The following is a 23,812-nucleotide window of genomic DNA, read 5'->3' as shown; positions in this document are numbered from 1 at the left end:
TGCAGCCTGCACCACTCGAGTTGTCATCGAAGAGATTGTGTATATTGTCACGGGGTCGTGACGTAGCCGAAGACAGGAGACTTTATGTTGGGATTTAACTGTTTATTTGGGCGAACCTGTGCCCGGTAAACAGAAAGTCCGATTACAGTAGCGGTCTTGCACAGATAGCAGTCAATGGAGCGTCAACCGTTGATCAACTACTGACAAGCGACGAAGTGCGTCGGCATTTATACTCTTGCCATCGAATGTTCTAGCGTTATCGCTGGCGGTGACGAGTGTTCCAGAATAATCTGTACAGTTCGCGGAGTGGGCGTGATCTTAATAAAATGATCTACTACAGTCCCGAAGCTTCTCGAAAACTGCAGGCGAGGTTTGCGCTGAGAATTGTGTAGTGTATTGGGGCAATAACAAAGCTTGAGGAAAGGAACGTGCATTGCCCCTCTCTGAAAAAGGCATTGTCCCGATGCTTTAACTAAAGAAGGTACAACAATTATGCAAGAAAGTACAATGAATAAATTAGGATACCGCAATAATACAAAAAACACTGTTTCAGTTTGTCAACGAGCATGAAACGGCTTGAGGCGTGCGACATGGACGACTTCAGGTCGCGATCAGCGTCGTTGAGAGTTCATAATGCCGTCGGGGACAACCTCGTAATCAAGTGGGCCGAGACGTCGAACAACCCTGTAAGCTCCGAAGTACCGTCGCAGAAGCTTTTCACCGAGTCCACGTCGGCGTATTGGCGTCCACCGGGCTGGTATTCCACGAAGCGTCGTCGAAGATTGTAACGGCGGCTGTCGGTCGTCTGTTGATTCTTGATACGGAGACGCGCGAGTTGTCTGGCTTCTTCGGTGCGTTGAAGGTACTCACTCACATCGAGGTTTTCTTCGTCGGTGACGTTGGGTAACATGGCATCGAGCGTGGTTGTCGGGCTCCTTCCGTAGACCAATTTGTATGGAGATATCTGCGTCGCCTCCTGCACCGACGTGTTGTATGCGAAGGTCACGTATGGAAGAATGGTGTCCCAAGTCTTGTGTTCGACATCGACGTACATTGCCAGCATGTCGGCGATCATCTTGCTTAGACGCTCGGTGAGGCCGTTGGTCTGTGGGTGGTACGCTGTCATCCGGCAGTGGTTAGTCTGGCTGTATGCCAAGATTGCTCGAGTTAGGTCAGCAGTAAATGCCGTTCCTCTGTCGGTGATGAGGACCTCCGGGGCACCGTGATGTATGACGATATTTTCACAGAACTTAGCTACCTCGGATACACTACCTTTGAGCAGGGCTTTTGTCTCGGCGTAGCTGGTGAGGTAGTCGGTAACTATCACGATCCACTTGTTTCCGAAAGCTGACGTCGGGAACGGCCCCAGTAGATCCATACCAATTTGCTGGAATGGTCGGCGAGGTGTCTCAATTGGCTGCAGAAGTCCCGCTGGCCTTGTCAGTGGTGTCTTGCGTCGCTGACAGTCCCAGCATGTGCTCACATAACGAGTGACGTCGGTGGTAAGACATGGCCAGTAGTACCTTTCTTGCATCCTCGCGAGCGTGCGGGAAACACAGAGGTGCCTTGCCGTTGGATCGTTGTGCAGTGCCTGCAGGAGTTCTGGCGGCAGAGCTGAAGGCACCACAAGGAGGTACTTGGCTCGGAGTGGGGAGAAATTTTTCTTTTGGAGAAGACCGTTTCGCAGGAAGAACGACGCCAGTGCGCACTTGAATACCTTCGGGACTTCGGCGGACCTGCCTTCGAGGTATTCTATTAGGGCCTTAAGTTTTGAGTCGGCCCGCTGTCGTTCAGCGAAGTTGTCGGCAGTTATCGTTCCCAAGAAGTAGTCGTCATCTGGGTCGTCGGGCGGTGGGTGGTTGACAGGTGCACGAGAGAGACAGTCGGCGTCAGAGTGTTTCTTGAAGTCTCAGGCTCCACCGTGCGAGGCGACCTGAAGGGTCCTTCAAGATAGCTAGCCAACACAAGCTGTGGTGATCACTCACAACATTTTGTTTATTTGATACTCACAGCGCCATAAGGCATTACAGTGGGGGAATACAACACGATTACAAGACAGAACACAAGCTCAATTTACGGCAAGTACAGTACAGCCTATCCAGATGGTAGGAAGTACACTGAATACACAACATAATTGAGATTGAGAAAAATGTACAAAAAATGCCAGCGGGTAACATACAAAAAAACAAATACAATATATATACTGCACAACAAAACACCCGTCATCAACTGAACAATTCACTTGACTCTAACACAGGAAGAAATGAATCATTACCAAGAGCGGCAACGATCGCTGAAGGTAATCGATTCCACTGGGAAACCGTTTTAGGGAAAAAAGAATTACTGAACGCTGCTGTCTTACATCGGTACTCCCGCACTTTGTAAATGTGATCGACTCGTTCAGACACGTAATGAGGTGGAAAGATGAAACTGTCACAAGGAATACAAGTTCGAGATAAGTATACATCATGGAGAAGCTTCAGACGCTGCTTAGCCCGGCGTGTGACCAACTGTTCTCATCCTAAAGCTTGCTTGCAGCGCATCATGCTGAAGTTGTGGCTCTTAATAATGTTTCCCAGGACATAACAAACGCCCATGTTTCGCACTTTTTCCAATTTATCTTCATCGAGGGCAGTGGGCGGGCCCCATACGCTACTCGCGTAATCAAGTATCGACCGCACGCATGATTTGTACAGTAATTCCCGTTGGACTGGGGAAACTCGCGCGTGTTCCGCCGCAGGAACCACAGCGATCTACAAGCCTTAGCTGTCGCATAATCAACATGACGGTGCCAACACAAAGTTGGCGTGAAAAATACGCCCAAATGCCTGTACTCAGAGACAATTTTTAAGACCTTCTTGTTTATAGTATACGAAGGCGAAGCTTCATCCTTCTTTCGAGAAAACGTCACACACATCGTCTTCTTTAAATTAAGTTGCATTTGCCATTCTTCACACCATGCATTTATCTTGTCCATTTACCTTGTCACAACTTTGAAGGGCCTGCCGTAGAGGTAGGGGCGAAATTTGGACGTAGCCGAAATGATAGCGAGGCACTCCTTTTCTGTTGTGGAATAATTGGCTTCTGCTTTAGATAGCGATTGGCTGGCGTAACTAATAACCCTTTCAAGTCCGTCAGCCCTCTGCACAAGAACGACGCCGAGACCTACGCTGCTTGCGTTAGTGTGTATTTCTGTCTCAGCGAATTCGTCGAAATGAGCAAGTAACGGAGGAGTCTGGAGGCGATGTTTAAGCTCCTGGAAGGCGTGATCTTGCGGCGTTTCCCCCTTGAACTCTACGTCGGCCTTGGTAAGGTTAGTGAGTGGATTGGCGATGCTGGCGAAGTTTTTCACGAACCGCCTCTAGTAGGTGCACAGGCCCAGAAATCGGCGCACCGCCTTCTTGTCAGTGGGCGGCAGGAAGTCGGCGATGGCGGCTGTTTTCCGTGGATCAGGATGAACTCCAGACTTGCTAATCACGTGCCCCAAGAACAAGAGCTCCTCGTACGCAAATTTATTTATTTATTTATTCATGTTACCCTACAGGCCCCAGAGGAGCATTGAGTGGGGGGGGGGGGGGGGTTTACAGAAAAATCACAATACATAAAGCATAAAAATAAATATATCGAAGAAAACAAAGAAAATTGTACAATGGAAGGGAGAAGAACAAACACTATAAGCAAATGCAGCAAAATACAAAATGAAAAAATAAAGCATCTTTATACAAAATCAAGAGAACATATAAATTTGCAGTAGCTGACAAAATTTGGCCCGATCTCTCAAGAAACAATTTCATCCGGAAGGTTATTCCAAACTGCGATGGCGCGTGGCAATGCAGAATTATTGAATGACTGTGTGTTGCCGAAGATGCGTCTGAAACTGAGATGATTATGAAGTCGACTAGATGTACGCGAAGGGATGTCAAGCGATAGACGACTGGTCCACGAGTTGTAGTAGTACTTATGGAGGAGGCATAGATGGGTGACAGAACAGCGGGAATCCAAGTTAGTAAGGGCAATATCGCGTTTGATTTGGGTGATGCTGGAGTGGCGGTTATACATTGAAGTGATGAAGCGGGCTGTACGATTTTGGATGGATTACAGTTTATCTATTAGGTATTGTTGATGCGGAGACCGGATCGATGAAGCGTATTCCAGCTGAGGACGTACAAACGCTTGGTAGGCCTGCTGCGGAATGGTGAATGATGCAGATTCCGGCGCAAGAATCCCAGAGTTCTGTTTGCTTTCGCGCATATCTTGTCGATGTGAGTACACCAGGCAAAATTAGTACAAAGATGGACACCAAGGTATTTGTATGTAGATGAACGGGGAATTACAGCTGAACAGATAGAGTAAGAAAAGTTAAAAACCGATTTCCTCCGGGTGAAAGAAAGTACGCAGCACTTAGATGTGTTAAGCGCCATTTGCCAATGGTCACACCACTGATTTATCAAGTAGAGGTCCTTTTGTAAATGTACGTGGTCTTCTTCAGAGTTAATAGTTCTGTACACTACGCAGTCATCCGCGAAAAGACGAATTGAGGAAGAAATGTTACAAGGCAAATCATTAATATAAATCAGAAAAAGAAAAGGGCCTAATACACTGCCCTGGGGCACACCTGATGAAACAAATGAGGTAGACGAGCTGAAGTTATTGACAAATGTAAACTGCTGTCGATTAGACAAAAACTTTCTAAGCCAAGATAATGTTGATGAGTCGAGTTTAAGTGCAGACAGCTTAGCTATTAGGCGACAATGGGCAACTCTGTCAAATGCTTTCGCATAGTCTAAAAAGATGCAGTCAACAATTTTATTACTATTCATGCCGTTATGTAAATCAGACGTAAATTCTAATAGCTGAGTATCACAAGATAACGCTTTCCGAAAACCATGCTGATTTAGAAAGAAGAAGTTATTTGACTCAAGATGGCTGTATATATGAGGGGTGATAATGTGTTCAAGCAGCTTGCAACAGATGCATGTTAGCGAAATAGGGCGGTAGTTACCGGGTGTGTGTTTGTTACCATCCTTGAATATCAGAATAACCTTTGCTATCTTCCAGTCAGTGGGAAGTTGACCAGAAGATAAAGACTGTTGAAAAATGAGGCATAAAATTTGACTGGAGGAAGCGGATGTGTTTTTAAGTACCTTGGAATTAATATTGTCAACACCACACGATGTAGACAGCTTTAGACCGTGTATAAGTTTAGATATGCCTTCAACAGTAACAATGATAGGAGACATGAAGCAGTACTCACGGTCGGTGACACAGGGAACTGAAGAAAAGTCTTCATTAGTAAAAACCGAGCAGAAAAACGAATTGAAGGTTGAAGCACACTCAGATGCAGAGACAGGAACATTATCGGCGTTATGTAATGTAACAATGTCACTGCCACGGTCAGGCGAAATGGCACGCCAAAACTTTTAAGGGTTAGTCAGTAAAAGTGAAGACAGGTCGGCGGAAAAATATTTCTTTTCCGCTTCGCTAATCGCAAGACAGTAAGATTTTAAACAGTCTTTATACATAGACCATGACTTAGAAGATGATAACCTTTTAGCTGAAGCATACAACCTTTTCTTTTTATTTCTGAGTGATCTAAGCGATTTATTAAACCATGGGTTGGATTTGTTGTTAGAGATTGTTATTAGTGGAACATATTTATCTATGAGGAGCGCTATAATGTTTCTAAAGGAATTCCAGTTATCCTGAACAGACCTGTTGGTGAATGAGGGAAGAAATGTATTGTGTAAGAAGACATCAAGTTCAGATTTCGTTAGATCATAATTTGCCTTGCTATAATCTCCGATTACCTTGCGCTGAACACCCGGAAATTTTAGTGGAATATTAATTGAAAACTGTAGAAGGTTGTGATCGCTAAAACCATCTAATTGCACAATTGTACCTATGGTATGTGGCTCTGTTGTCAGAATAAGATCTAAAACATTAGCATCGCGAGTGGGCTCTCAGACAAGCTGGGTGAAATTGAAGTCAAGACATAGTTCGATGAATTCGCTTGACATACTGTTCAAAAAAGACGTGCGAGACCAATTAATATCAGGAAAATTAAAATCACCAAATAAGTAAATTTTTCTGGTGGGAAACAGGTCAAGAGCTCTGGAAATACTTCTGTGAAGCTCAGACACGAAAAGGCGGTCAGAGGACGGAGGGCGATAGCATACGCCCATAAATAATTTTCCAGCTAAGGTAGGACAGGCGACCCAGACTATATCAAGGGGAGTGTCAGTATCGACAAGGAAAGAACATATAGTTCGTTTGATGGCTAACAGCACGTCGCCACTCCTTTTATGTGCCCGGTCATGGCGATAAATCGAGTACTGATTTGAAGCATGATATAGCTCAGTGTCGCATACATCAGCGTGAAGCCAAGTCTCGGTTAGCATTAGAATATCTAGTTTACTGTCCTCGAGATATGAATCAAGCAAGACACGTTTCGGTAACAAACTGCAATTATTAGTAAATGATACTGAAAGTGAAGGAGAACATGAAGTAGACGGCTGCTGAACATTAGCACTGCGTACATCGGCAACTAGCTATCTAGCGGTTAGTACGGTGTCGGAACAAGTGTCATAGATATATGTAGTATTATCGATACGAAGTTTGTCGACATTTAGTTTGAAAGGACAATCCCGTTCACTAGCAAACTGAAGCAGCTTCCTGCGCGCTTGCCGTGTTGCTTGCGAAAAATCTTTTCTAATAGAGAAGCCAGTATTTTTCAGCCGATGTGCACCGGCGAGGATTGCTTGTTTGTCCTTAAAAAACGTAAACTTAGCAATTATCGGCCTACATTTGTTTGAAGCAAATTTACCCAGCCGGTGCACACGTTTATATTGAGAACTGGTAGTGGTGATCGCTAACTTATCTGAGCATACGGCGATAATTTTATTTTCAGAAGTTTCCCAGCTTTCTTTGTTCTCATTGGGAATTGCAAAAAACAACAAGTTGCATCGTCGCATTCTATTTTCCGCTTCACACCTTGATACTACTGCTTGAAGCTGATCAGAAATAGAACCAATAGCACCATCAGCAAAGTTGGATGACGGAGGAGCATTAGAAACCAGCTTTGCTTCCAGAGTGGCCACTCTCATATGAGGTCAAGCTTTTGATTTCTTTATCAGTAGCATCCCGTTTTTCTTTTAGCCCCTTAATTTCCCCAATTATTGTATTCTGACCCGCTTCCAGCCTACGCACTGTGTCAAGAAATATTGCGAGCGTTTCCTCGACGCCAGAGCCGCGATTAGATTCAATGTCACCTGAAAGCAACAACAACGATGCAAACTTCCGGCGCAGACATGAAAGAAACAGCAATGTACGGAACATCTTATCACGCAGGTCAGGAGGGCACGACACCGCAACAAGGCAGTAATTGCTACTTTTTAAACAGGAAGCATCTTTGAATGACCAACCTGGAAATACAGCAGCGGTAAGCGTCCCATTCCTTCAACGGTGTCGTGCCCAACCGAATTGGAGCATGGCTGGCTTATATATCCTACGTGATGGCTTGCGAGTGCATCTGGGAGTGAACCATGTTGCCAGCTGCCAGTAACCGAGGGAACCAAAAGTGGCCATCTTTGCACTTTCGGAAACGGGACTGCCCGATCAAGGCAGAGCGGCCAATATTCGAGAACCCTCGAAGGCAGGTCACCGAGGAACGTAACCGAGGTGTTGTCTGGCAGGCCGCTGTATCCGGAGTCATATTCCGCAATGGCGTTCATGAGAGAACCGTGGCGCGGGCCGCCGGTAGCCGAAGGAACCAGCTCTGACCATCCCTGCACGCTTAGAAGCGGGAGCGGAACTTCATGGCCAAGACTGCACGGCCACCGTACGAGAAGCCACGTCGACCAAGCGCTGAGGAACGCAACCTGGAAATACAGCAGCGGTAAGCGTCCTATCCCTTCAACGGTGTCGTGCCGTTGAAGGGACGGGACGCTTACCGTTGAAATCTGCACTTTTCTGGCTTCAGTGTGAGTCCGGACATCTTGATGGCTTGAAGTACAGCTTCAAGGCGATGAAGATACTCGTCGAAACTCGAGGAAAACACAACGGCATCGTCCAAGTACACAAGGCAAGTCTGCCACTTCAATCCTGCCAGTACCATATCCATAACGCGTTGAAAAGTTGCAGGCGCTGAGCAAAGACCGAAGGGCATCATCTTAAACTCAAAGAGGCCGTCCGGTGTTGTAAGCGCCGTCTTCTCTCAGTCTCTTTCGTCGACTTCGATTCGCCAATAGCCAGTCTTGAGGTCCATTTACGAAATATACTTGGCGTTATGGAGCCGATCAAGTGCGTCGTCTATTCGCGGGAGAGGATACACGTCCTTTCTTGTGATTTCGTTCAGGTGGCAATAATCGACGCAGAAACATAGGGTCCCATCTTTTTCTTCGCTAACACCATGGGGGACGCCCGTGGGCTCTTGGACAGCTGGATGATGTCATCTTGCAGCATTTCATCAATTTGTCTCTTCGTGGCCTCGCGTTCTAGTGTCGAAACCCTGTACGGACTCTGACGGAGTGGTCTGGCATTTTCTTCGGTTATGATGCGATGTTTCGTGATTGGGGTCTGCCGAATTTTCGATACCGACGAAAAGCAATCTTCGTATTGCAGGAGCAGGGCCTTGAGCTGTTCTTGCTTATGATTCGAAAGTCTGGGATTGACGTCGAAAGCTGTGGGTGGGGCTTGGTTCCTCTGAGCAGGTTCCGCAGATTTGGCGAGGTCGAAAGCACTGGTGGCTTCCACAATTTCTTCGATGTATGCGACCGTCGTTCCTTTGTTCACATGTTTGTACTCATTGCTGAAATTCGTGAGCATATTCGCTGCTTTGCCTCCCCGCAGCTCTGCAATTCTTGCGACGCAAATATTTCGGGTGACCGACAGATGCTGACTGCCTTCAACGACGCCTTCCAAGTCAGGTGATTTAGGAGCGCCGACTGAAATAATGACGCTGGAGCGAGGCGCAATGGTGACTTGTTTTTCCAGGACATTCAAGGCATGGCTTCCTGACGGCGTGCGCGGCGGTAGTGCTTCTTCTGTGGATAACGTTATCGACTTTGTTCTTAGGTTGATGACAGCACCATGGAGGCACAAGAAGTCCATGCCAAGGATGACATCTCTTCAGCAACGCTGTAGGGCTACGAAGTCTGCAGGATAAATACGCCCGTTAATGGTGACTCTCGCTGTGCAGATTCCTGCTGGCGTTACGACATGACCTCCAGCTGTGCGATTTTCGGGGCCTTCCCAAGCTGTTCTAACTGTCTTCAACTTCGCGGCGAACGACCCACTAATGACGGAATAGTCGGCTCCAGTATGACGAGAGCGGTCACACTGTGGCCGTCGATAAAAACGTCGAGGTCGCTAGTTCGCTGTCTCACGTTGCAATTAGGCCGTGGCGTCGGGTCATGGCTTCGTCGGCTTGTTCCGCTGCTTCTATGTTGCGTCGTCAGGTCACCCTCGGTGAGTAAGGTTTCGTCGTCAAGACTTTGCCTGGTCGGCGTGGTGTACGGAAAGCTCTGTTGCGTCGTCGTCAGATCTTCAGTAGTTCGTCGCACAGCAACCGCATCTCCATCGGTTGCTGCCCTTAGTTTCCCGGGTACGGGCTAGGAGACCGGCCCCGCGTTGGGCCAGAGTACTGCCAGTGGTGCGGTGACATGCGGCGGCGGGGCGACGACGAACGGGAAGGACTTCGTGGTGTACACCGAGTTCCTGTCAGGTAGTCGGCGATGTCACGTGGCCGTTCCCCTGGCTGCGGACGTGGTGCATTGACGGCGAAGCCACGCAGTCCCATCTGTCGGTACTGGCAACGGCGGTATGTGTGTCCGGCCTCGCTGCAGTGGTAGCAGAGCGGGCGGTTGTCAGGCGCACGCCAAACGTCGGTTTTCCTCGGCGCACTGCGCTGGCCTGCTGGCGAACGGTAGGACGTCGGTGGGGATGGTGGTCGCGTCTGGCGACGGAAGTGCGATGGGGTGGCGCTTTGGCGTGGACGGGGAAGAGCGCTGTGGCGCACTGCAGCGGCGTAGCTCATAGCTTCCGGCTCGGGCAGCGGTGCTTGGGGAATTCGAAGTGATTGACGAACTTCTTCTCGCACAATGTCGGCGATCGAATCCACTTGAGGCTGCGCTGAAGCCAACAGCTTACGCAGCTCTTCCCGCACGATCGCTCGGATCAGTTCACGCAAGTCTTCGGAGTTACTGGCTTGAGCAGCAGCGCATTCTAGAGTCAGGCGACGATTATATTGTCTGGTGCGCATGTCCACGGTCTTTTCGATAGTGGTCGCTTCGGATACAAATTCTTGGGCGGTGTTCGGTAGATTCCTCATAAGCCCCGCAAAGAGCTGTTTGACCCCTCCCATGAGAAAACGAACTTTCTTCTCAAGCATGTCTGAATCAGCGTGACAGAATTGGCAGGGCATCTCTTCTGTGAAAATGGCAACATTTTCGTTTGGCAGCTGAAGCCGGGTCTCTAGTAAAGCAGCAGCCCTCTCTTTGCGAGCGACGCTCGAGAACGTTTGCAGGAATGCGCCGCGGAAAACATCCCACGTTCGGAGCGTGGACTACGGATTCTCGAGTCAGGTCCTTGCGGCGTCTTCCAAATAGAAGAACACACGCTGGAGCTTTTTCTCATTGTCCCAGTGGTTGAGGGCGGCGCTGCAGAAAACATCCCACGTTCGGAGCATGGACTCCGGATTCTCGAGTCGGGTCCTTGCGGCGTCTTCCAAATAGAAGAACACACGCCAGAGCTTTTTCTCGTTGTCCCAGTGGTTGAGGGCGGCCATACGGTCGTATGTTTCTAGCCAGGTCTCCGGGTCTTCGAACGATGACCCATGGAAAATTGGTGGTTCCCTGGGTTGATGCATGACGATCGTGGGCTGGGACACTGCGGTTGTCATTGTCGCTGCGGTTGCGGTCATGGCCTTGGTCTTCCGCGCCTTGTCTTGTAGAAGCCCGTGCTTCGGTGGCTTGTTCGCTGCTCCTGATTGGCGTCTGTGTCTTCTCCGAGACGTCGGCTGGGTTCATGGCTTGACGGGGGCGTCCGGTACATGAGCGAAGCAGCGCCTCCACTAGATGCCACGGGGTCGTAACGTGGCCGAAGACAGGCGACCTTATGTTGGGATTTAACTGTTTATTTGGGCGAACCTTTGCCCAGTAAACGGAAAGTCTGATTACAGTAGCGGTCTTGCACAAATAGCAGTGAACGGAGCGTCGGCATTTACACTCTTGTTATCGAATGTTCCAGAATAATCTGTACAGTTCGCGGAGTGGGCGTGATCTAATCAAAATGATCTACTACAGTCCCGAAGCTTCTCAAAAACTGCAGGCGTGGTTTGCGCTGAGAATTGTGTAGTGTATTGGGGCAATAACAAAGCTTGAGGAATAGAACGTGGCAATATCCTCGAATTCGCAGTGCTGCCCTCGTGTTCCCATGCCATAATACTCGGCTGGGATTTCCTTGCAAATAATAATGCAGTCATCAACTTCCTGATGTTGATGCTGTCGAAGTCTCCCTACCGTATTATAAACTGCCCGTTTCCGACGACAGCACCGTACCACCACGCTCTTCTCTGCTGGTGACTGTGTCGTGCGACGCTATGTGCGACGGTGATGGCCTATTTACGCCCTCTGCCCTGTTCAACGCAAATGTTCTCCACTGCCCGTTGCTCTCCTTACTCTCCGTAATGGCGTCAGGAAGACGCCCGTGTACAACACGCTAGAAGGGCCTTTACCTGTATTCCAAGGAGAATGTCTCAGTAACATGCATAAGATGGACGCCCGTCACATTTCTCACGCTTCGTCTAGTTTACTTTCAATGGACCTCAGTGCACTCATTTCTGACCCTGTTGTTGACCAGTCACTCCTTGATGCTTTTCACTGCTCCATCGATGTCGCAACGTCTTTTTCAGAACAAAGCCAGTTAGTCAACCAGCTGCAAAAGTTTTGCTCTTCTTTTGACAGCCGGGCTTCTGGCCTCAGTCGCACAAGAAATATATCTCACAAGATTGACACAGGAAGCCATACACCTCTACGGCAACGTCCCTACGGAGTCTCAGCATAGGAGCGCTGTGTTATTGACGACCAGGTTGCTGACATGCTCCAGCGTAGTATTGTACAGCCTTCTAACAGCCCCTGGGCGTCACCGGTAGTTCTTGTTAAGAAGAAAGAGGGCTCGATTCGGTTTTGTGTCGACTACCGATGCTTAAACAAGATCACCCGTAAGGACGTTTATCTATTACCGCGAATAGACCACGCCCTTGACTGTTTGCAGGAAGCAGAATACTTCTCTTCGCTGGATATACGTTCTGCATTCTGCCAAGTTCCTATGAAAGCACCTGACCGACCAAAAACAGCATTTGTCACACCCGATGGATTATATGAATTTACCGTTATGCCTTTGGCCTTTGTAATGCTCCAGCCACTTTTGAGAGAATGATGGACACTATTTTACGAGGCCTCAAGTGAAACACATGTTTATGCTACCTCAATGACGTAGTTATTTCCACTGATTTCGACACCCATTTGAATTGTCTCGAGCACGTCCTCACGCGCCTCATCCGACGCCGGCCTTCAACTCAACCTCAAGAAGTGTCGTTTTGGTGCCCGGCAGCTCACCATTCTTGGCCACGTCGTATCGTGGGACGGCATACTTCCCGACCCTGCCCAACTTCGAGCAGTCACCGATTTTCCAAAGCCAAAGAACCTAAAGGAACTTGGAAGTTTTGTCGGCTTGTCATACTTCCAACGCTTTATTTGAAATTTTGCTTCCATATGTGCGCCCTTTACGGATTAGCGGCAACAGGGACCTTTCCACCTGGTCAACAGCATGCGACAATGCGTTCACCAAATTACGTCGCCTGCTAACTTCACCACCCATTCTCCGCCCCTACGATTCCTGTCGCCCCCACGGAGGTTAATACCGATTCCAGCGGTGTTGGTCTTGGCGCTGTGCTCGCACAACGAAAGGCAGGGTTTGATGAATATATCGTCGCCTCCGCAAGCCGAACTCTGATGAAAGCCGAGACTAACTACTCCGTGACCGAGAAAGTGTTTAGCTATTATTTGGCCCTAGGAAAATTTCGCCCCTACCTATATGGTCACGCATTTGTCATCGTCACTGACCACTACGCCCTTTGTAGGCTATTTACACTCAAGGACCCTTTCGGACAACTTGCTCGCTGGGCACTCAAACTTCAAGAGTACAACAACCGCGTTATTCACAGATCCAATAGTAAGCAAACAGACGCTGACGCCCTTTCTCGCTCACCCATATCGGATGACGGTGTTTGCCGCTCTTTCCTCGAGCCTGCACTTGCGTCATCCGCCTTGCGCAACATGACGGTGAAACAACGAAAGGATTCCTGGATCAGTGGCTTCATAAGCATTCTTGTAACTGTAACACTATTACATTAAAACATCTATAGAACGACAAAACTTAACAGTTGGATTTTGCTAATACACGGCTTGCATGTGACATCACCGTTGCTGTGGTCCTACTGCGGCAGCCATATTGATGAACAGCTCCACAGACCAGCAATACAACTGCAGTGCCACCTTTGGAAACATTTTGGCGCACACACAGTGGACGGGAAAACGAAAGCTAACAAGAGAAACAGGTGCCCGTCGCTTTCCCATACCACGTGTGCGTGCCGAAAAGAACGTCCTCGAACCAACTTACCCACCTCTCCCAACTACTTTTAGTACATTGTTTAGTGCCACGGTCACTTCGTTTTTACAGGCAGACTTTTGTGCATTACGCCGCTGGTTGGCACAAAGCAGTCGTTAATTGCCGTTAATTTTGATGGTCCGTTCTACTCGTCGTCCTGCTGTCTGTGCTTCGGCATGCAGACAGTGTCCCGAAGGTCTCTAAACATCCAAGTTGCCGTATAGATCTTAGACACAGCGCGTGCATCAAGACTTTTGAGCGTGCGGACCCATAAAATGGCGGCTTCGGCGCTAGCAATCCTCATGAATGAACTCAAGTGCATACCCCCTCCCCTATATGCTCACAACGGTAGCATATACAGCGACTCTTCACGCTCAAAGCTGTAGCCAATTGTGGAGATGGTGCCCAGTCCAGGTTCCTGTCATCTAACAACACTGAAAGCTTTCCTATGAACACAAGAGAATCCACGTTCTTCACATCTCTCTTTTTCGCTTGCCTACAAAGTGCGGTCCACGCACACATGAACTATGGCGTTTTCTAGGTCGAAAATTGCACACCTTGGTCCTCCGACGGTTGGCAGGCAGTGAGCACTTTCAATAGCCTTTGGTATTCGAAGGAAACTCGCTGCTTTCTACTGCATCTGTCGTTACATTATAATAGCCTACAGCTGCGCATATCACCATGGTGGAGGAAGAAACTCGCCAAGGTAGCGCTGAAGAAGGTGTAACTGCTGTCTACCAATATGGCTGATTCATTCCGAGCAGAGACGTAGGTGCAAGCCATGTATGCCTGCGCCATATAGGCACGAAAAATGGCTTTAAAGAGACATTAAAGTCAAATAATTTACGTCAGAGTGAAAGCTCATTGCATGACAATATCTAAAACGACACTATTATCAACAACAGTGCCCTACTTACCAAGAAATCAAGGTGAATGCACAAGAACACAAGCACCGCAATAGGTCATTTTCAAAATGATTCCAATTTTCGCGAAGTTACACTGGACAGTTGGTGCCGTCTAGTGGGTTGCAGTTGAATAAAAAAAATGTCTGCAGTCTCGGAGCCTATAGCGGGAAATTGATCGATGGCCGTTGTTGCTGCTGTAGCTCCCGCTGCTTTCGGTCTGCTGCTGCTAGTAAAGTAAACCCGAGCAATGTTGTGCACAGCAAAAGTAACGTGATACGGTCTGGTCAGTCCGCTCCTTGAGGCGAGCAATTTGAAGTGCGCGCACTGCGCACTTCAATCTCAATGCGGAGCACTAAAATGCGATTTTATTTCAAAATAGGTCCTTCCTTGGCACGAAAGTAACACTACAAGGTTTCTGGACTGCCATTTCAGCAATCGACGTCGACTTAATAGTTGGCTTTAGTGTCCCTTTAACTTCCAATGTTAAGATTTAATGTCATGAGCGTTACATCCCTTAAATTGCAGGACCTTTGAGACTTTTTTGCTCAGCCAGCTTGTACTATCGCTGTAACTTTTTTTTTCTCTATTTTCGCACACTGGCAGTGTGTCGCAGCTACAATTGACAAATTTCCTGGACATTCCATGCACATGCTGCCCTCACAGGCATCTCCAACATGCAGGTGCGGTTATTCGAAAATACCATCGCACTAACCGCATCATTACTACTGCATATAACACAATAGTAACTTTTAGGTATTGTCACATTACACTCAAAGGACTCATGATAAAGCATTGCTCAATCATAGAAACTTTCAACTTAGCGAAATACTTTCTAGGATGGTCGTTTACTCGAGTTACAACTGAAGTAAGAATTTCAGATATGGGATTACCAACATCCTCATTATCAAGAAACGTTAAGGTCGCGACCCACATAGACGAAAAAAAAGGGAAGGCGACAAAAAAAGGGCGTCACTTGCAGCTTTGGCCAACGCCTCCTAGGAGGCATTGCTCCGACTTGAACCACTCAACGAAGCGCTGACAAGACCACCGAAATCGAATGGCACGTGCGTTGCGGCTTCATTGAACGTAACGGACCAACGAGCCCAAAAATTACTGTTCTTTTGACTTGACCTTGTGTAGCTCATTTCAGTGCGAAAACGCGTTTTCATGCCGCCATTCGCCCCGAGCGATCGAATAGCTCGCAGCACTAGGGGAGACTTTTACGTGCCGAGACCGCGACATGCGAGTGCGACGCCCGCCGCAGAGCCAACCTTCAGATCATGCCTATGCAAATGCCGGGGGCTTCATAGCTCGGCCACCATGGGACTTCTTGCACTCTTCCGAAGAGCGGCACGGTTTCGCGGCCACGGAGTGAATACAGCGCCGACACAGACCCTTTCACGGGTCGAGCCGAGGAGAAATTCACCTCGGTGCGCGCCCCGGCACCGACGGCGACGACCGTGGCGCTGTGCACCTTGGCCTGCGCCTTCTCCGGGATCATGATGCCGCCCTTGGTTTTCGCCTCCGGCACGAAGCGCTCCACGAGGATGCGGTCCAGCAGTGGGATCAGGCGCTTGCCCACACCGGCCTGCGATGGAGAGGCACGCGTGAATGGACTGCCGAGAGAAGAAGAAAAACAACAACTCACCATGATGACGACCCGAGAAGCTTCGAGAAGACGGCGTGGTAAACCTAACGGCGGCAATCTGGCGTGTGGTGGCGGAAGGACGGCACGGACGAGCACATGACCTACTACACTCCTGACCTGCCCAGAGAGCACCTCTTCCAGCGCCCACGTTCTAGTTCATACCTTCTGCCGCTAGGGCCGTAACTTAGGAGCACTGTGGCGCTAGTCAGCACCTGTTCGCTGACGTCAGCTTGAGTGTTCGTGGTCATATTTCGGCCAACAGAGCACTCATATTGCGTAATTATTATGCACTAATGAAAAATAATTTTGAAACAAATATTTCAAAAGTCATTCACAAATTCTTTGCAATTAAATGGACGCAACATCACATATGCTGTCCTACACTATGTAAGTCTACGGATTCTCGCATTTGTCCACCAGTGTGCAATAAATTTTTCGTCACACTGAACAGCTTACTTGACCAGTCATCTAAGTGAAAAAATAGTCACATATATGCCGGCTGTTCATCACGGAATGCAGCCGTTCTTACTCTAGCGCCGTCCAAACAGCCGTAAAGTAGCAGACGAACAGGTTATAGGTAGCGCCACCTACGGCGAGCGATTGAACGAGAGCGGGGACACGCGCTCCCATAGGAACCCCGCTATCTGAACAGGTCAGGAGTGTAGTAGGTCATGGACGAGCACATGGTTTTCAGTGACGCGACAGCGCATGCGCACTGCAGCAGACAGCACAAGAAATTTAAAAAAAATACAAAATACGCTTTCTGAGAAGTTACACGTGTATTTGAAAGCAATATTTTGCACAATATATTGTTTATTTGTGGTACTTTTTTTTGAAATAACACTGCACATTTACCCGTCGTAATTTCTAGAACATGTTGGCCCCATAACGGAACAGTTTATTAAAGTTGTCATATTGTTCATGAGTTGGCAAAAGTTGCACAAATTATTTTCATCGCGCTACTGAGGCTTTTTGATTGAATGGGTAAATTGTTCCATAACAGTGTAACTTAGCATAATTTAAATATCGCCATTTAGAGAAACAGAGCATGCAGTTGCGGGGCCACCTTTTAACCGCTCGCTTATCTGGTAGGTGTTCTGTGGCGTCGTATCCAACATTGGCCAAAGAGCAACACAACCAGCGTGGAGTACGGCACGCTGCAGACGATCGCAGACTCGACCGTTGGACATTTCGTCGCACAGTTTTGCAAACCGTAAGTAAATGCAGCGAGAAGCGGTTTCGTTCGCTTGTTTAACTATCGGCGCCTCTCTGCAGCTTCTACTGTTGCTTCCGACTAGCCCTAAAACCACGTGTAGTCGGCGTGCCGGTCCTCGTGGGTTCGTGCCTCGCACAACCCACCTCGTGGCGTGCTCGGCGAGTTGCCGCCGAATAAGCTCGGCAGAACCCATGTCAGAAGTGAGAATCGATGCCTATTTGTAGCGAGCCGCGCGGAACTCTTGCCGGAAACAAGTCGCTAAAGTTGAGCCCCGTAGTCGCACGCCGATAACGAAGGAAGACCGTACGCTGTGTTTGACGCCATTGCGGTCGAACTCTAGGCGAGTACTGCGTTAAAAGAGAGTTGGAAAACTTGGGTTGTTTTTACTCGGCGGCTCTCTGCACTCTTGTCACGTTCACAGTGGTAACAATGCGCTAAGGAGTGGTTCACATGTATAAAGCTGAGCTGGAACGAGGCGCATGCAGTCTTTCACGTTGAACGGAATTTCTGAAGCCTCCTCAAGTAAGCTGCTTGATGCGGTTGCACCTTCCATGGCTGAAATCTTTAGGGTTTAGACAGGCTTGAGCCCCGCATTCTGACGATGAATTTCCAAGCCCAGCGAGAGAAAACTGCTCGGGGTGCGCTGGTGTGTGTGTGTGAGGTCCAGAGTCTGGATCTGGCGTGTCAGAGCTGTCAAAGCTCTGGCGAGATGATGAGCAGAGACCGAGCCAGTGTCGCCGTTTTGTTCCGTTCTGTTTGAGGTCTCAAAATTACCCTTTGTGCTTCTTTCCTTACGGCCTTCTCACCCGTCGTGAGTACAATGGAAGAGTTTCTGCGTAATGGCGTATTTGATGGGCCGCTCTGGGCCTCTGGCTCAGAGTCGCCAGATGCAGAGGCAGCTCGCGATCGGAGCGTGAGAGGCAGTGTACCAACCGAATACATCGACGATCTCAGAGCGCCCAGATGGATGGATGTATGTGGCTGTACCCTTTGGATCGGGCGGCGGCTAACACCACCTAGCCGTACTACTTGAACTAACCACTAGGTTTATCTTTTTTTTTCCCTTTAAATAGTAAAGTTGGACGGGTACTTTGCAGTGGAGGGTTTAATTTTCACTCGTGCCTTGACTTTAGCCATCAATCAGATAACCTCCTTCTACTTAAGTCTACAAGCTTAGTCTGTTTTGCCCTCTCAGTCCCTAAACCCCAGTGCTTTGAAAAACTCAGCACCATCATCCTGAACTATAGGGTGAAGCCCGTTACAGAACATTAAGTGTTCGGCAGTTTCTTCTTCCTCTCCACACGCACTGCATTCTGTGTCTACCCCTCCGTATTTGGCCCGATATGTCTTGGTTTGCAATACTCCCGTCCTGGCCTCAAACAGTAGAGAACTACCCCGAGTATTATCATAGATTCTTTCCTTGGCAATTTCCTGCTTCAAAGCTCGGTAGATCCCCAGTGCGGAGTTCTTAATCTTGCCAATTCTCCACATGTCAGTCTCCGTTTTGTTTCCTTCACTTTATTCTTAACCGATAGTTTTTGGTTTGGCCACCTGCTGTTTTCTAAGTATTTACCAGTCAACTTCCTGGTTCTCTTCCTCCATTTTGTATCGAAATTCTTCATGTACAAGTAGCTGAATACCTTCCTAGCCCAACGCTCCTCCCCCATTTCTCTCAATCGCTTGTCAAGTTTCATCTCCTCGTTAACATCACAACACTCCTCAGTAGTTTTACACTCCTCTTTCAACTACTGCGCCTGTGCGCACATACCAACGTCCTTTGCCTTGACATAAGCAACACGGGTAAAAAGTGTTGCTCTGTCGTTGGCTACAAATCGAGCGACTGGGCAGCGGAGAAGCGTCGGCACCGGGTGCCTCACGATGGGCCCTGCGCGCTGCATGGCTGAAGCAAATCGGCGATTCAGCGATGGGAAGTCGGACGAGACAAAAACTAAATAGTCATCAATGTCGTCGTTGTCAGCATTGGTGTGTACTGAAAAAAGGCGCGATAAGCAGTCGGCATCTGTGTGACATCGTCTGCTCTTTTAGGTCACAGAAAAGCTGTACTCTTGGAGGTGCAATGCGCGAGCCAGCCGGCCAGATTGGTCGCGAAGTCCCACAACCCAGCATACTGAGTGATTATCGGTCACTGTTGTGAACTCACGGCCATGTAGATACGGTCGGAACTTCTGAATGGCGGAGATGACTGCTAAGCACTCGAGCTCGGTGACGGTGTAGTTCTTCTCTGCTCTTGTCGGTGGACGCTCAAAGTAGCTCTGACGCATCCGAGGTACCGGTGGTTCACGGGGCCGTTGGTCGAATGCACACTGCTGGCAGACACCGGCGGTGCCCACAGCTTGCAGGTGAGCTAGTTCTTCCTTAACCACTCGTCTTATAGGAGATCTCGTCCTGCGATGGAGGGTTCACACTTGCAATCGTTGGCACATTGTCATGACGTCTATATTTCGGTAGGACTCTCCTCCTCTTTAGCGCTTCAAACGCTCGGCAGTGTCTCCTTAGGTCGGAAGGTGTGTGTAGGTCTTCCTTAGTGATAAGAAAATTGTACACGTCTTTCGTGATTCCGTTGAGCAGGTGACCTACCTTATCTTCGTCAGACATGGTCGCACTCACGATTCCGCAAAGCTTCAAGACGGCCTCGATGTAGGTGGTGCATGTTTCGCCAAATAACTGAGCTCTGCGTGAGAGCGTTTGCTCCGCCTGCTTGACCTTAGCTGTTGAGTCACTAAAACACCTCTTCAGCTTGTCCACAAAAATGTCCCATGCGGTCCATGCACTCTCGTGGTTGTCGAACCAAAGAGGCGCGGTGCCAACGAGAAAAAACGCCGCATTCTCGAGCTGCTCAGCAGTTCACTCTTTGGTAGTGCTTGAGCCAATCGTCAACATCGTCATTCGGCTGCCCCGAAAAGGTCCTTGGTTGACGTTCCGGCGTGCTGCAGCGAGCTGGTCCTGGCGGGTGAGCGTGTTGTTCATCAGCAACGAGGTCGTTATGGCCTGCTCCTGCGTCCTCCATGTCTCATAGCTGCGGTGGCAAGCCTGCCAAGCGCCTGCTTCGTCGCAAAATCGATAGAGCTGGGTCGTCCAGACCGATGTACCCGGCATGTTCCACCAAACTGTTACGATTAAAGTAATTGTGTTTATTTACAGATGAGGTGAAATGTCCTTGGGAAAAAGCAGCATACTTCTGAGACAGGCCTAGTGCGGTTCACCCAACCACACAGTCCAAGCACTGTTTCACTAGTCTTCTTCTTCTGCGCCCCGTAGGCTCTGGCATCTTCATTGTAATTTTATCAACAAGAGTGCCCTACTTACTGATAAATTGAGGTAAATGCACAAGAACACATGTGCCACAGTAGGACATTGTCAAAATGATGCCAATGACATCAGACAGACCGCCTAGAATTAATCACTAGTAGTCGATCTAGGTGCATTAAATAACCTTTCGTGTATCAAGAGACGCAATGAAATGCTCATTCTGTGTTCATTTGTTTGATTCATGGAAAAAAGAACCGCCGGATGTTACTATGGGAAATGGTGCGATTGGTTCTAAAATTAAATTTTCGCGTAGTTACACTGGACATGTGGTGCCATCTAGTGGGGTGCAGTTGCATAAAAAAACATCTGCAGTCTCGGAGCCGATGGTATGAAATTGATCAATGGCCGTTGTTGCTGATGTAGTTCCCGCTGCTTTCGGTCTGCTGCTGCTAGCGTAGTAAAGCCGGGCAACGTTGTGCATGGCAACAGTGACCTGAGTCTGTCCCCTCGGTCGGATTCTTGAGGAGGGCAATTTGAAGTGCGCTAACCCGATGCGGACCACTAAGACATGATTTTATTTCAAAATAGGCTCTTCCTTGGCACAAAAGCAACACTATGAGGTTACTTTTGTAGCATCATCTGGAAATATTGATTCAGGAGACCCGAAGCCCTTTTGCATTCCTTTGTATTGTAAGCCACATTCATGAAGAACGTGAACGAAGTGCGCAGCTGCTTAGGCTCGCAAGCCCGCCTTCCCGGAACTAAAAAAATCTAGTGCAAATCAGTTTTGCGGTATCCTTCGAGTTCGTCATAGAAATACACCCTTAGAAACAGAAACTGACAACATTACAACTATTCGGCTAATCATTCAGTTTTTTTTTTTCTAAAAACGTGTGTGAACTTTCTTTTGGCTTAGTGCTACAAGCAGGTTGTTGTCTCTATTGTGGCTTGCATTATTTTGGGATTTACCCACCACTGCTGTATTTCATTTGGTGCTTTGTCAGTGTTAAGTCTACAGTGGTTTCTCGATTCGAGAAGGCAGTCGCACAACCTTTAGTACGTGCATTACGCACATGGATATATATTAGCTGTGTAAAGGTGTATTGCTATGTTCCGTTTTGCGAGTTCCGTTCGGGGAAAACACCCGGTGTTTCTTCTGATTCGCAAACAATACTGAGCTGTGCGTCAAGTTACAAAATAATATAGCGAGAAACTTCATCATCAATGACAAGTCTGCATCGACAGTCGCATGCAGCAGACACTGGCGTGATGCAGACTATGTGCTTGCGTTCCTCATCACCAAACTTATTCCCGACTCCATCCCTAGTCTTTTCCAAGACTATCCTTCCTATTTGATTTCATGTGCATTGAAGCCTAGCAAAGATCCTGCTTCACGCACTTCGCCTCTAGGTCGAACATCAAGGAAGCGAAAAGCGGAGATCAACGAAACAGATCTGGATGTTGCAACTTCACAATACACTTTCAGTGAAGAAGTAGTAAGTGTTTGCACGCAAACAATAAACAGCGACGCTCATTGCAAGGGTTGATACCAGACTATGATAGGATGATTGCACTCCCAAGTGTCGCACCGTCGTTCAAAATGCGAGAAAGTGCAGCCATCACTGAAGGAAGAGAAAAAGGCGTTCCAATATTATCGAGAAAGCAAGCACCATGCATGTGTAAATAAAATTGCAACAGATGCACAGAAAGGAGAAAAAAAGGCCGTGTTTCTTTTGCATCAAATATAAATTGGGGAAAAAGCATTCAGCATTACCAGACAAACCTTAAAAGGGGCGTGTGATACGGCGCTTTCTGTCACAAAAAGGCTACGATCATGCACGCACTTCGGGGCTTGTGACGCTGCCAGCAGAATTCACTCTTCAGAGGTAAGTAGGTCCAAGCCCAGCATCATCAGGTATGAGCAATGCCATAAACCATTTCTGCGTCTTCAATGATTAAGCAACTTGTTTTTCAATGTACGGCGAGTGGAGAAGCACGCCCCAATTCATGTGCCGGCATTGCGCGTGCTGCTCGAAGCGGCGGAGGAAGGTCAGGGTCGCAGTGCCCCCCTAAAAGCAGCGGCGAGAGGCATGTACTACACCCGATGCGAAGGCCGTAAGAAGCGAGCGCGCAGGTGCAGTCTTGCCCAGCCGTGAACCTCCTCTATAAACTTACTACCTGATCACCGGCGTCGCCGCTATAAAGGCGTTTGGGTTTAGAATTGGTTCATAGGGACTAAAGATGCCGTCAAGTGCCGTGGTGCACTCATGCGTGCGCTATCTTTTAATCTTTCTTTCAATTTCTAATGCGTGGATCGAGCAATCAATATATATATTGTTACAACGAAGGAACAGCAGCAGTTGAATTCAGGACAACTCACTTCAATTATACTAGAACACTGGCAAACTGATCGGATGAAAGCCTCTTCTTTCTCGCTGCGCGTGCTCTTCGTTGTTATTTTGGCGTTGGATATTCAATGCGACTATATATATATATATATTATATATATATTGTCGCGAGCAAAAACAAGACCTGCAGCCAGGAGTTCACCCGAACCAGAGCAACGAAAATGTTCTCTTCTTCTTCATAGCCCAAAACGGGTATGAGCCACAGCGGCTCATTCATCAATGATGGCATTACACCCTCTCCCAAGAAGCATCGTCTCGATGCTGTACATGAAGGCAAAAAAAAGAAAAGGAAATGAGATGAAAATACCATGCAAGCAAAATGAATGGCGTAAGGCGGAATAACATAGTTGGTTGTGGAGCCAAGAGTTAAATGAGAAATAAGAAAAATAGGAAAGAATGTAAAGGAGAGACGAATAAAGTCAGTCACTCACTGGCGATTCACAGCGCGAAAAGTATGGTTTCAGCCGTGAAAAGTGAATGACTTCAGTTCGCGGGGTGAAACGGGAACGTCTTGAACTGCCTTCTGGGAGAACCTCGTATGTGACGTCGCTGAGACGCCGTACGACCTTGTAAGGGCCGAAGTAGCGGCAAAGCTTTTCTGAACGGCCACGTTGTCGGATAGGGGTCCACACCCAGACTTCATCACCGGGTTTGAAAATAGCTTCTTGGTGACGAAGATTGTAGCGGCGTGCGTCTGTGG

The 23,812-nt window shown here is 48.2% G+C and overlaps 2 protein-coding genes across 4 annotated transcripts in view; one reads left to right on the top strand and one right to left on the bottom strand.

Moving 5' to 3' along the window:
- LOC119178178 (10 kDa heat shock protein, mitochondrial) overlaps window positions 1-16,376 on the bottom strand; it is a 35,195-nt gene extending 18,819 nt beyond the window's left edge. The window contains exons 1-2 of the mRNA XM_037429359.2: window positions 16,219-16,376; window positions 15,997-16,158 (exon numbers count right to left, since the gene is read on the bottom strand). Coding sequence (XP_037285256.1) covers window positions 15,997-16,158; window positions 16,219-16,221 — 165 coding nt within the window. The 5' untranslated portion in view covers window positions 16,222-16,376. The remainder of the gene's footprint in view (window positions 1-15,996; window positions 16,159-16,218) is intronic.
- A 781-nt stretch (window positions 16,377-17,157) lies between these two features.
- Window positions 17,158-23,812, top strand: part of LOC119178179 (heat shock protein 60A) — a 170,811-nt gene continuing 164,156 nt past the window's right edge. The window contains exons 1-2 of one of the 3 annotated variants that reach the window (XM_075886726.1): window positions 17,184-17,202; window positions 17,311-17,431. In XM_075886726.1, coding sequence (XP_075742841.1) covers window positions 17,199-17,202; window positions 17,311-17,431 — 125 coding nt within the window. In that variant the 5' untranslated portion in view covers window positions 17,184-17,198. Of the gene's footprint in view, window positions 17,432-23,812 lie in introns of all 3 variants that reach the window. The other 2 variants (XM_037429361.2, XM_037429360.2) reach the window with 2 other exon arrangements.

Source organism: Rhipicephalus microplus, chromosome 1 (assembly GCF_043290135.1).
Source record: "Rhipicephalus microplus isolate Deutch F79 chromosome 1, USDA_Rmic, whole genome shotgun sequence".
Taxonomy (NCBI): Eukaryota; Metazoa; Arthropoda; class Arachnida; order Ixodida; family Ixodidae; genus Rhipicephalus; species Rhipicephalus microplus.
The sequence above is the reverse complement of the archived record's forward strand: the minus strand, read 5'-3'. Positions and strand labels throughout refer to the sequence as shown.